The 14,066-nt window shown below is 41.5% G+C and overlaps 2 protein-coding genes across 2 annotated transcripts in view; both read left to right on the top strand.

Moving 5' to 3' along the window:
* Positions 1 to 5,369: 5,369 nt before the first annotated feature.
* On the top strand, positions 5,370 to 13,719 carry ppp1r26 (protein phosphatase 1, regulatory subunit 26). The gene is made up of 5 exons (XM_083670102.1): positions 5,370 to 5,477; positions 6,969 to 10,390; positions 12,769 to 12,874; positions 13,133 to 13,188; positions 13,276 to 13,719. Exons 2-5 carry the CDS (start codon positions 7,041 to 7,043, stop codon positions 13,298 to 13,300), a joined length of 3,537 nt encoding a protein of 1,178 aa, XP_083526228.1. The 5' UTR covers positions 5,370 to 5,477; positions 6,969 to 7,040; the 3' UTR covers positions 13,301 to 13,719.
* Positions 13,720 to 14,016: 297 nt separating this feature from the next.
* The window catches only part of mrps2 (mitochondrial ribosomal protein S2), a 2,156-nt gene continuing 2,106 nt past the window's right edge, over positions 14,017 to 14,066 (top strand). Inside the window, exon 1 of the mRNA XM_083669828.1 lies at positions 14,017 to 14,066. This exon is cut by the window's right edge and continues 14 nt beyond it. Coding sequence (XP_083525954.1) covers positions 14,056 to 14,066 — 11 coding nt within the window. The 5' untranslated portion in view covers positions 14,017 to 14,055.

Genomic DNA, 14,066 nt, shown 5'->3' with positions numbered 1-14,066 from the left:
CATGAAATCATTAATACTGGTGACAAATGATCTTGGCAAATGTCAAATCTGTGATGCACCAAAACATTTATGGAAATGGCTATTACTGCTATCTTATAACAGTGTGAATTAACCACATCAAGAGTTTCACAATGTCTAACATCTACAGTATTGCTTCTTCTATTTCTCTGGACATAAACATGACAACCCATGAAATTTCCCCCTAAAGCCACCCCCAGTCTTATTCTCTCTCCTGCCCTTTCCCCAGCCTTTCCTGGCTCTCTCCATCATGTTTACAAACCTTCCTCTCTCACCATATATCTCATCTCCTCCCATCCCCTCCCTGTGGCATGTCGTCCCCCTCCCCCTCTCTCCCCTGTGTTCTCATTACCTGCCTCACTTATCGTCCAGATGAGCCCTTAGCTGTGTCTAAGTCATTCTATAACAGCCAGCGGTGAAACCGAGCAGATTATTCACCACGTTACAATAGAAAACGGTTGAAACAGAGACAGATATTAGCATGTACTGGCTCACTCCTACAGCCTCATTTTCTTAGCCAAAGCAGGGAAACATGCTAATTTGACTCGAATCATCAACGTGCTTGAGGCGCAGGGCCTTTCTTTCCCTGACTGAGTGTCTGCTATGATTTCACACGCTTTGCCAACTGAGACACATTTATTTGAATAGCTGTGTCTGAGCATCTGCTTCCACTTTGTGTAATTGACAGGCACAATAAGAGACAATGACAGCTTTTACAAATGGATTTGTTTGGTGGCTCAACCTCTAAATCAATTACATTTTGGTTGATAAACATCAGGCATCATCATGGATTGACAAGAATCTCTCAGAGAAGGAAGAGAACTTGTATGAAGAGAATACCTTTGATTAAAATTCACTGGGGCAGTGATTACAGAGCCTCTGATGAACAGCTTATAACACAACCAGTTCTATACAGTGCCCTCCATCAGTATTGGTAAAAGGAAGCATTTTGTCTTCTTTTAACTCTATACTCCAACAGTTTGGATTTGAAATCAAACAATTACCATGGGGTCAAAGTAGAGATTTGCAGCTTTAATTCAATGATTTTCTTTTTCAGATTGGGTTCACCATTTAGAAAGTACAACATTTTTTAAACATACTCCCCCTATTTCAGGGCTCCATAAGTATTGGAAAAAAATAATATAATGTCCAACTAAAGTTGCATGCAATAACTGCCTGAAGCCTGCGACCCATTGACCCCTTCAGACCCCTTTTCTGCTGATGCTCTGCCAGGCCTGTACTGCAGCCATCTTCAATTGTTGCTTGTTTTGAAGTCTTTTTGCCTAAAATCTTATCATCAAGAAATTAAATGCATGTTCAAATGGATTTAAATCTGAAGATTGACTTGGCCGGTCAAGAACTTGTACTCTGCTTGTACTCAAGCAGACAGGATGCTGCTGCTGTCAGCAGTAACATCATCAATTAAGACAAGTTAGCCAGTTCTTTTGGTAGCTATACATGCTCAAACCATAGGACAGATTAAGTGGTACACCCCTCCATCATGTTTCACAGATGAAGTGGTATGCTGTACATTTTGGGAAGATCCTTTTTTCTCCAAACTTTCCTCTTGCAATCACTCTGGTTCATGATAATATTCATCTTATCTGTCCACAAGATCGTTTTCCAGACCTCTGCAGGTTTTTTAGATATCTTTTAGCAAACTGTAACCTGAACATCCTTTTTGGTGCAACCAGTGGTTTGCACCTTGCAGGTGAAGTATTCTGCGGATGGTAGTCTCTGACACAATCATGCTTACCTCCTGGAGAGTGTTCCTGATCTGTAAGACAGTCTTTCTTTTTTTAATGATGTTCTAAACTGTTGATTTTGGGAAGTCTAAGATTTTGGCTATGTTTCTGATTGATTGTTTCTGATATTTCAGCCTCATAATGGTTTCCTTGACTTTCATTGATGTTTACAGACATTTCTTTCTTTCCAATACTTATGGAGGGCACTGTATATAGACCAGTTGTTCTATATAAAGAGCTCTTTATGTCGATATGCTGCAATAAAGTAGATGTGAAAAACCTCATCACAGGGTAGGTTGTGTTGCACCATGTTCATCAGCAATATTGTACAATACATTTCTGAAAGATTCCCCCCTGAGCATCTACTCTGTGATAATTGTTTGACAGATGGTGGCAACTGTTTTGACAGTGCCACAGTATTGAAGCAGCCCTAAAAAAAACTAATGGATATTGTAACACACTAATTTGACACATTGAAGAGTGTAAGGGAGCTCACAGTTAGGGAAAGATACAGACTGGGAAAAGTTTTCAGTTGAGTGAGACATTGAGAAGTGTATAATGACTGCAGATGCTGACAGTGCAACTCAAGTGAATCGCTTGACAGAATATGTAACATCCCACAAGTCTAAAGATAGAAAGCTGTTCCCATTAAGAGCTCCTTAATCAATGCCTCTTCTTTTTTAGACAGATTCACTCCTGAGTGTCAGGGAACAAATCAGAATTTCCACAGAGAACAGCAAGACTGTTAAAGAGATTTTAATCATTAAGATATTTTAAGCCAGGATCTGAGAAAGTGATTAATTACAGAGGAAAAGGGAAAGTTATATTCTCTCACTCCCATATAACCTGTTACAGTGAATCATTGATAGAAAGACAGGGAGAGAAATAGAGAGAGAGAGAGAGAGAGAGAGAGAGAGACAGACAGACAGACAGACAGACAGACAGACAGACAGACAGACAGACAGACAGTGATCAATAATTAAGGATCAGACGGTGGATCTTCAGAGTACAAGATGATGTTTTTATTGACAAGACAGGCGCAGACAAAACAGGCAGAAAAGCAGCAAACAGGTGCCTGGGAGAAAGTTTTGGATCAGCCATTTCTCAAAGTATAATTCTGCTGTACATTCACAGTTATACCTAGTTCTACATCAGATTTAGCATTGCACTGATGCAATGGGAGGAATCAAAATCAGTCTGTCATATTAGAACACTGTGACAGGTTTTGGGTTTCAAATCAAGAGTGAGCTGTCCACATCAATTTCTTGCTGGGTATGAAGTCACATGCAGAGGTGAGACCTTAACCAATGAGCTACTTGAGCTACTTCTTCACCCCGTCTTATCTTGCCCTGTGCCAGGCTCTGCGGACCACAAACTCTCCGGGTCCCACGAGATGACATTAAGAAGTACAACTTTTCTCTAATTAATGCTGAACACCTGACTCACAAAGAGACTTCTTAGAACTCTGTTATCAAAAGTTAACTACATTGTCGAAGCAAAATAACAGAGCAATAGTATTGTAACGAACGGCGGGGCAGAGCAGCTTGCCTTAAGCGGGTATCGAACTCGCAACCTTCCGCTTACAAACCGGCCACGCTAGCCACAACACCAAGAGAGTTAACTCCCTTGGTGGAGCTGCTAACGGGCCTTACACAGGGTCGTTACACTATCCCCTCCGTTCGGGAGAGCGTGCCCTCACGCTTCACTATACAAGTCTCTCACGTGGACACGCCTCTCCGATGGCCTCACGGGCACCATCCCACTTCTGACACCAATGTAACGAACGGCGGGGTAGAGTAGCTTGCCTTAAGCGGGTATCGAACTCGCAACCTTCCGCTTACAAACCGGCCGCGCTAGCCACAACACCAAGAGAGTTAACTCCCTTGGCGGAGCTGCTAACGGGCCTTACACAGGGTCGTTACAGTATCATTATTCTGGGCCTAGATTTACTTTCAATGGCTGCCGGGGCACCAAACTCTTAAGTTGACCTATGACCACTTTTCCCTGACCCTTCGATAGATAGATGGATGGATGGATGGATGGATGGATGGATGGATGGATGGATGGATGGATGGATGGATGGATGGATGGATGGATGGATAGATAGATAGATAGATAGATAGATGGATGGATAACAGGAAATAGTAGTTTAGGAGAGTGAAACTTACAAGTAATCAAACAGATGAAGACAGTGGCAAGAAGAAAGTAGCATAGTGGCAGCAATGGAGGAGAGAGGGGATGGAGATGCATTACATTTTTCTCAGCCTTCAGCTCTGGCATATATCCATTATTTTAACCTAAGGTTAAGACTGCACATGAGACAGTGAGAGAGAGAGAGAGAGAGAGAGAGAGAGAGAGAGAGAGAAGGAGGGGGAGAGATTTGCCCCCACAGTGCAGTGAGGCTGAAGAGAGCTATCAAAGGCTCCAATTGGAAAAACAGCATTTTGTCAAGTTTCCGAATTAGGTTATCGATCAGCTATTAGAAACAGTTTTAGCATGGGCTATTTTCTCTCCTGCCAATTGAGCCCATGCACACATCAATCACTCACTGGCTGGAAAACACAAGTTTCAAGATATCCAACCGATCTCGCTGAGTTACATTCACAACAACATCAATGAGACAAGACACAATGAATGCAGTCTAATACAGCATTATGTACAACTAGTGTGCAATGTGCAAGCTGTAGAGAGAGTAGAGAGGTGTGCACTTCATGGGTACACAGTCACAGAACCAGAGACTGCTATCGTGTACAATAATATACAACTTTATTCACCCTCTTGGGCAGTAAATGCAAGGGTATAGCAGATGGAACATACACATCAAAATAAAAATAGTATTTGGGATTCCTGTGAAACCGTACTCAGTATGACTGAGCTTTATGAGTGTAGTGCATGCATGATGAAATGAGGATAGGACACTGTACATTTTCTAACATCACAGCCATTGCAAATGGTGATACCAGATCTGGAAAACACGCTCATCCTGCCCAGAATTTGCGCTTGCACATAACCCCATCTTGTGGTGTCTTAAACAACTGCAAATACAGAACATTTTCAACAAATGTTCACCTGTTTTATTGATATTTCATAAAAAATATGTGTGTGTGTGTGTGTGTGTGTGTGTGTGTGTGTGTGTGTGTGTGTGTGTGTGTGTGTGTGTGTGTGCGTGTGTGTGTTTGTTACAAATTTGGTCAAGAACTAAATAACCTATTTTGGGTACTTGGGTACACTGTCATCCTTGTGGAAAATGTTTTTATTTTGTGCACTCTTGAATGATAATATGAATAATTGTATGTGCTTCAAAATAAATAAATCATCATTGCAAAAAATAAAATGTGGATTTATTCTGGCTTTATTGGTCGAAAGTATCATACAACCTGTTTATGCATTTTCCATATTGAACGTTATGTATTTCTATCTTTATTTATGTATATATAATGAAAGCCAGATAGGTCTACGTAATTCACCTACAAATACACATGATAAATGTTTGGTGACCACTTACAATAGCCAACTTTGAAGCCCAAAAGAGCTGATCTGTTCCTTTAAGCTCGGAGGTAAATCGAAAGGAAGGGGTGCTCGAGACCGTGCACTATTTGCGCGTGTCCGAGCTGAGTGTGGACCATTGAGTGAAATCTAAAGAGTTATAAAGGAAAGCGAACGAAACAGTGATGAATTAAATTATATTTTAACAAGCGATGTATCCCTATCCAGGTAAGTTAAACGAAGTTTAAGCCCTGTATTTAGGTAAAACACTTTCGTGTGCATATAGAGAGGTTTCTGAGGTGCACAATACAAAGGTTTTCTTCGCAGGAAAAATGCCGGTTGTAATGTAATGTGGAGGCCCGCCCACCCAGTGCCTTCTCAAGTCACCAAATAGATGCAATAAGAACTCTTCACGTTTTCTACTATTAGGTAAATGTTGCTGTTAGTGAGAAAAATCGTGTCGTATTGTCGTTTCCCTGCGATACGATGTCAACATACAAGAGAGGTTTAATGTGCAGTGGCCGGGTAGCGGAGGAACATGGTCGCTCTGCGGTGTCTCCTAATGATACACACCGGGCATCAGTGCAGTCCGAGCCGCTAGAGGGATAAGGGAACAGCCGGGGTTGGCGTTGCGGCAACTGGGAACGGAGGTTCGGAGGAACAAAACACGAACGACGTGAACTATAACAAGAAAACGTTGCTATTTAGAGCCGTGCATAACGAATGGGATCACTGTTAGGAGGTCCCTGTAGGTTAAAGTTATTGTTACATTTTGTAGAGAATCAAATGTTTACATTGTGAGTCAAAAGTCGTTCTTCGGTGATGTTGTAGCCATTTGCTATTATCATTTGGATATGGATTGCATCCCTCATTTGGACAAGGATTGCATTCTATGGCTTCGTACGCTGCTTGCCTATTCAGTGGGGTGTGATACAGTAGGTAGGCTAGCATATTTTAGTGTTAGTTTGTTTTGGTGGGATCAATCGCATGATCATTTTTTCGGCCGTGCGGCCCTTCTCTCAGTGGGCGACTCAGGAACTCTGCAGTCGGCAAAACGTTTATCTTTCCCCTCAGACACAAACGGAATGGCGGGTTCAAGTATGGCGCTACACATGACAGCCCTTTTACACCTGCTAGCCTAATTGGTTGAGTGATCCACGAAGTTGATTATTTATTATAAATGATGCCTATCTTTTCATAAGTTAGGTCTGCTGCAAGTGACACCTAGCTCTGACCAGCATCATGATAATCATACTCCATCTTCCCCATAGCATTTATGTACAGCAGGAGACAATATTGGCCTATATCTAACATTTTGAAATATGTTGGACAAAGCATTACATGCAAAACACTATCATGCCTGCAAAGTGCAATTTATTATAGCTGATTGCATAGTAAATCCATAAAGTTGCATTTTGTATGCTTCATCAATTAGGCTTTGTTATGAAATGATTATTTTTTTTAAAACACAAGCATGGTGGATATAGCCTCCACTGCATGTAGCCTATAGATTAAATAAAATAAATAAATACTTAAGCCAACAGTTTATCCAATAAAATGTTAATATCGTTTTTTTCCATTCCAAGTTAACTATACAAAATCTCGCTTTATGCTACTGAAGATTATTATTTTATTTTTTTTAAATTATATTAGAAGTTGTTAGCGATAACAAATCAAATCTGTATTTTGTTTTTAAAAACGTTTCCTCTTTTTTTCCAGATATAAGTATGTGAGTGTGGTCGGAGGCAGCTGCACTCCCATGGTCCAGAACCCCCACCCCAGCACAGTAGAATGTACTTGATGAACGTGCCTCCAGCCGCAGCTATTTACACAGAATGGAGATCCTGCGGTCCACCCAGAGGCTTTAGCCTACCCCTGTGCTTCAATGACTCGGACAGCGACTTGTCCACCACTGGCACACCTATCCCAGACAAGGTCCAGATGATCATAGAGAGCCTGAGAAGCACCCAGTCCTCACTCGACATGGGCGACGAGATAGAGGGGAACATGCCATCAGGTCAGGAGGCCCGGCCCCTGGGCTACAAGGCCCTGAGGGGACCCATGGCAGCAGCACTCAAGACCAAATGCAGGGGTCCTTCTCAGGACCTGGTGCCGGAAGTTTCCTCCCCAATGGACTCTGAGAGCCAGGAATCTGACAGTGACGACTCAGTGGATAGAGGGATTGAAGAGGCAATACAGGAGTACCTGAAGGAGAAGGATGACCACAAGCGCAAGGCAGAGCCTGCCGTCAATATTTTACAGCCATCCAAGATCCCAAGGAAAGACCAAACCTTTGCAGATATTCCCAAACAGCATTCCGATAGCAATAAGGTTTTAACTGCCAGCAACCAGGTCCCGAGAAGTGTCAAAGTGGAGGCACACACTACAACCATGCCAGCCATGAAGAAACTCACCCTACAAAAGACACCCTACAAAGAGAATCCTTTTAAGAAAATGGACACAAGCAAAGGGGAAGTTGTCAAAAACCTGACCTCTTCTGAGCTGAAGAGAGGCCCCTCAAATTTGAACCCTGTATCTGACAGAGTAATGTATCCCAAAACAGTGAAAGTGGAGGAGGACTCACCTGATTCCAGCAGTGATGATGGTATTGAGGAGGCCATTCAGCGGTATCAGTTGGAGAAAAAGAAGGAGAAACCTGAGGAAGGATGCACAGAATCTTCTAAACCCCAGCTACTCAAGGAAGACTCTGACTCAAGTAGTGATGATGGAATAGAAGAGGCTATACGCAGCTACCAGCTTGAGAAGCAAAAAGAGGAGAATAGTGTGGTGATACAATCTCTTCCCAAGCAAAAGCAAATGAGTAAAGCAGCTTCAGAGAGTACAAGCTCACAGCTGATTAAAAAACACAAATTATCTCGAAAGAAAAAGAAAAAAACTGAGAGGGATCTAAAATCTCCTCTGCCCACTCCCTCTCCCTCCTGTGTTATCAAAAAAAGACTTACAGGCAGCCCCAAAGGCAAAGGAAATGAGGTCCTCTCATCTAAAGTAGAGACCCTGAGGGAGCAGCACACCCCAGCCACCCTAAAGGTGAACACAACCGTTGAACTGATGTGTGCTGAGGCAATACTAGACATTTCAAAAGCTGTCTTGCCCAATGTTTTTAATCCCAATGCAGGGCCTACCAGCAGCAACTCCATTGAGTCCACTCCTCTTCTCATCTCCTCAAACTGCCCAGGTGACAAAAGTGACGACAGCTCCATCGACAGCGAGGATGGGATCGAACAAGAAATCAGGATGTTTCTTGAACAGAAAGCCCAAATGCACAAACAGCTGCCCGACACAGCAACTGGCACTGCCCATCCGGGTGGCGTAAATGAGACAGAACGGGACAAGACAAAACTGAGTCCCTCTCAAAAGAAGACAATGAGGCTGTCTTTGACACAGAAAAGAAAATGCAAAGAGGAAGGCAGCAGGAGTGTTTCCAAGGGGGAAAGAACTGTTCCCAGAATTGATGAGGAGGCCATCTCAAAGCTCTTGACAGAGACTGAAAGAGGGTCAAGCTCATCTGTGTCCTGCCAGAGAAATTCCCCACAATCAGTGGCAGACTTGGAGAGGGAGCAGAGTGGAGACAAGAGCAGCTCACTTGACAGTAATGAGGACCTGGACACAGCAATAAAAGACCTGCTCAAGACAAAGAAGAAGTTAAAAAAGAAGACAAGAGATATGAAGTTGAAGTCAAGGAAAGGCCTCAAGGACTTGGAACCATTGTCTGTTAACAAATTACAGTTAAAGAAACTCAGAACTGAGCCTAGTCCCAAGGTCAGCCTTTTGAAAAGCCTTAAAGTAACAACCACCCATAGTAAGAATGACAACAAGGAGAAACGCAAAATGAGTAAGCTTCCACAAAGCAATAAGAGGAAAGAGTCAATTGATCAAGCAGGTGAGACAGACACATCTAAAGGGAATGCATGCATGGAAACCCTTCCAGGTAACAAGAGTGAGGTTGTGGTTCAGGTAAAGGAAGATAGCAGTTCAGTGGACAGCGATGACAGCATTGAGCTAGAAATCCGAAAGTTCCTGGCAGAGAAGGCTAAGGTTTCTACTGTGGTGAAAACAAGGGATGGAGAGGAGATGGAGAATGGCAATGTCAAGACTACTGGCCCTCTTTCAGAGAAAGACATCGGATTGGAAGATCAGCTGGCTGAAATTCCAATAACAGGCATTACTCAGTTATCTGACCCATCTCTCCTGAGTAGGTCTGAACAGAGAGTGTGTCAGGATGGAAGAGTCTGTCCAAACAAATTCACAGTCCTGCCAGACAACCTGAACTCCACCACAGTAGCTGTCAGGGGACCATGCTTCTCCTCAGCAGTCATTCACAGCTCCTGCCCCTTGGAGCCTGCGGATGGGGCAGGGGCTGCTCGAGCAGAGAAACGGGGGAGGGACAGTGTAGGAAGCTGTGATGCCCAGAATGAGATTGCGAGGGGTAGATCACTTCCAAGTCCCAATCTCCTTCTGTCCAGCACTGACTCAGAGCAGCGGCATGAGAGCCAGGCAATCGCCCCAACTGGAGCGAAAGACATGATTCCAAATAAAACCCCATTCCATACAAGCGCACCCAGTGTCTGTGAGGTTACAGCAACCACTCCAGCAGGTCAGTGTGGTGTAGCTATTGCCCATCAGCGTAGGAGCGCTGACCGTGCACCAGATACGCCTAACAATGTCTCTTCTGCTGTAAGAAGCTTCAGATCAATTGTACCTTTTCACCGCTCCTCAGAGATACCCGCTTCTGCCACCTCCCACTCCCCTTTTCCCTCTCTGACCACACCCAGGCGACCTGCAGGGAGATTCTTCATGCAAAGCCATGCATCACTGGGTAGGTGGGGTCAATCCCCAACCCCAGGGTTGTCTGAGAGTGTGGTGCATGTGGCCAAGGACCAGACCATGTTTGTTGAACTGTCCACTAACAAGACCAACCACGTACAGGTCAAAAGCAGGGAGTTGAGCAAGGGAGAGGAGGAGAAAGATCTGCCAGGAGAGATGGAGAGTGAAAGGGAGAACAAGAAGACAGATGAGAGAGGAGAGCAGATAGGAGGAAGAGAGGAGGAGTGTGTAGATGAGACAGATTGCGAGTCAGACAAGAGGAGAAGCCCAGAGAAGAAGCAGGGATTTCCTACTTTGTAAGTACAGGCTTTTTCTTGTCTGTGAAGTTGTATAGAATCACAGACCCTTTTTAATTTTAGTCTATAATCTATTGAGTGTGCCCTCCTAGTAGATATCATGTAAACTCAAGTTCATTCATTTGTAGGTTTCAAGGGAATGTTTGTTGTTAATACAAAAAAGAGCATAGTACAAAGCTTTCTTTTTATATGTTTGTACATTTATACATCTATTTAAATATGATACAATGCCACCATGAAGACTAAACCTTTCAATTTGCAATTGCGCTCTGAGATTAGTTTTTGTTGTATTCTTATGAAATTTGAACGCCTTGAAAGCAATATCAACCACCCCAAAACAACTAACTTGAGTTGAATGTTGGTACTAACCAATGCACAGCTGTGTGTGTTTCCGTACAGGAACCAACATAGGTTATTTTTGTCACATTGATGTAGTGCTACTGATGGCAGTACTCACACCCTCTCAGAATAAAAAAAAACTGTGTTATATTGAAGTTACCGAGGGGGGGGGTTGGTAAACTTTCAATTCTAAGCATTGGTGAGGACATATCAAACTCCATGTCTTTTAAGAGCGAGCAGTGACAAAGTGGGTCATATCTAGCCTATGGATGAGTGACTATCGATGCAAATAATTCAAACTGTGTTAAATTTATAATCCCCAATGTGTTTGTATGTGTTCTCAAACCTGCACATATTATTCAGTTTCCTATCTCTATTTCAGCCTCTTTCCCATAGCCCAAAATGGCCCCTTTGCATTCAAATGCAGTTTAACACATTCATAACAGAAATATAAGAAAATTAATTTGGCCTTTTGGAAAATTAGTTAAGCTTAAAATCACAATCCGGAATAGTCCATCTCTTGACATATTTTGGAAATGTGTTTCATTTAAGGTTCGGCCGATATTCGATATTATGGAATATTGTGATATTGTTCTCTTATTGACAATAGTCTGTAAAAGTGCTTAAAACACCAGACATATCTGGTGTTTTAAGCACTTTTACAGACTATTGTCAATAAGAGAACAATATCACAATATTCCATAACTACAAGTGCAGTGTCCCGCTTTCTGCAGGGCAAAGCACATCTAGCATTGAAAACATGTCTCTGTCTTACCAGACTATTTACAACACCACCTACAGTAGATACACTATGCTGCAGTTCAGTTAGTCCCCACCGTTCTTCAACAATGAACAATACTATCGTATATCGTGATATCATTTTGTGACTAAGACATTTTGGATATCACTCAAACCAAGTTTAATTTGGTGTCTAATGAAAATGGAAACATCCCTTGTCAATTTTGTTGCATATGAAGTCTCTATATTGTCAAGGATTTTCTTCCCTCTCACAAACTTACTAAAAGCACACACAACTAAATCACCAAGGCTCTCCATCTTACTTTACTTGCCATTTGGTAGTTGTTTTTCTTTGTTTTTGCTTGTTATATAGTCTCACAGTTTTCTTGAATTTCTTATGTGAAAAGAATGTTATTTATTTTTGTTTATGGAAAAATGAGGAAAAAAATACTTTTACTGAACATGCTGTGCATCGCCAGTTTTCATAAATATTTTGCAAAAATTGAACTTTTTCCCCCGTCAGAGGATAGAAACTTTGACTGTATCTTTAAAGTGCAACTGTGTAATAAAGAGTGAATGTCAAACAGCACATGTGCTCCTCATATTTGATTTAATTGCATTATCATTGATACTAAAACCAAAACTAAGCTTAACATACATTTGTGATGCTACAGGAGAGGACATCTAAAGGTAATCAAAATTGTATGGCTTTTTAAAACAGTTTCATATTTAATATACAGTTATTTATTTCTTCAACCATTTCAGAATTATACCAACCCTGATATACAAATAGCCTAATATGCATACTGACATACTGTACAATACAGCTCTTGGAGAGACTCCCCCATGCTACTGTTCTTCAGGAGGACAGTTACCTATGTGGATCAGTGGATACATGGATTTTATGTATCTCCATAATCATCTCATCTCAATTATGATATCTATTCCCCACGCACGTTTCTCATGTGCATGACTCTAATAGCTAATGTTAAACAATCTCATTGTCTCCCTGTGGTTCCACTCTCACTGTGTCAAATCACAGTTGCTGTGTGTGAACATGGTACTACACACTGTGAGTGTGTAGTACCATGGAGCATGATAGCACATTCTGTGATACAGGTTTTGGGGAGACAAATAGAAATTCAAGGCCTCTCTTTGATCTCTACATCTCTGATACTGTTACAGCATGTCTTACTCTATAAGCATCTTAGCCTTTGGACTATGTTCTTGTGTAGTGCATGAGCAGAGTGTAAATATTTGTATAAGGGATTGTAGTTTGATGCATCCTCTCCTTTCCCTAGCCACAGGTCTCTATCAAGCGCCATTGACCCTGGCATCACAGTCAGTCCTTACATAGCACTGAACTCAGAGGAGAGGAGCAGGAGGTTCTCAGTAAAGCATCCAAAGGTAAAGTGCCAAACAGACATAGGGTCATTCCAGTAGTTGAACGTGTCTTCATTTGACTTTATCTGCACTGATGTGAAATAATAGGACAGGTGAAAGCATAATATTTTCAGTAGGCATCCATTATGTTGCCAATAACAATCCTGTATTTTCAGATTTGTGAAAATGAAGGAACAGTAGCCTCTTTAAATTATTGAGGTGCACCCTTAGTAGAGAAAACATTTATGATGATGACATTGTTTCAATGGTGCTCTGTTACAGGAGACCAAGACTGAGAAACCTATCAAAAGAAAGCTCCAATTTCATCAAATGTCCAGGTACAGAGATGTTTGTGCAGTAGTAAAAACAAATGTTCAATAGGCAAAGGGCTCCATTTTCAATTTGACATTGATTTTTTTTTTCAGGACAAAGGAACCAACATGGAAATAAAACACCAATGGACTAAATTGTTTAAAGAAATTATGATTAAATATAGAAAGGAAATTACCGGTATTGTTGGTTGATACGGTTTGCCTCTTGTAGCCCAGCTCTGGTTGAATTGTTTGATGGAGCATAATGGTTGCTGTTGAAACTGCACTATATATGTTTTGTCATTGCATCTTCTCTGATTATGTTTAACTGGAAATGTTTGAATTATTAGTTCTCCAGGTTTTGAATTTGTGAAAGTTGTTCTAAATATATTACATTTAAATTCTCCTTCTTTAAGGGTGACTACATATCATTTCACAATTGAAATGTGGTTCTTGAACTCAATTTAATATCAATGAGTTCTCTTTTGGGTGTTCTATGTATGGCCAAAGATGCTCTTCATTATTGTTAAGAGTGTATTGACTACTGTTAAAACTATTTCTTGACACTTTTTCATAAGTCTTAGTTATAGGATACTGTTGTATTATCAAGAGAAGCATACATATTTGTAAATATGTATTTGGTTGAGTATACATTATTTTTGATGATGTTAAAATGTATGCCTGTCATCTTACATTTCAATAAAGTTCATCTTACATTTCAATAAGGTTTTGTGGGGAGTAAACATTTGCCAGATTCATGGGTGTTCATGGGAGTTGTAGTTTAAGATGAATACCGATAACATCGAAGTAGTGCGCATGAGTGGACTATGGACTGCAACTACCAGACGCAATTCTGTTTGACCTTCAGTGGGAGGGGACAGAGGCTAAGCAAGCATGGCAGCTGG

The sequence above is a fragment of the Argentina silus genome (genome assembly GCF_951799395.1).
Source record: "Argentina silus genome assembly, chromosome: 5".
Lineage (NCBI taxonomy): Eukaryota > Metazoa > Chordata > Actinopteri > Argentiniformes > Argentinidae > Argentina > Argentina silus.
The sequence above is the reverse complement of the archived record's forward strand: the minus strand, read 5'-3'. Positions and strand labels throughout refer to the sequence as shown.

Bases quoted from the DNA above. Each gene is read 5' to 3' on its own strand.
- ppp1r26 (XM_083670102.1), top strand. From the start codon at position 7,041: ATGTACTTGATGAACGTGCCTCCAGCCGCAGCTATTTACACAGAATGG. The intron at 10,391-12,768 runs GTAAGTACAGGC...TCCTTTCCCTAG, and splicing joins AAGCAGGGATTTCCTACTTT to CCACAGGTCTCTATCAAGCG. The intron at 12,875-13,132 runs GTAAAGTGCCAA...GCTCTGTTACAG, and splicing joins TCTCAGTAAAGCATCCAAAG to GAGACCAAGACTGAGAAACC.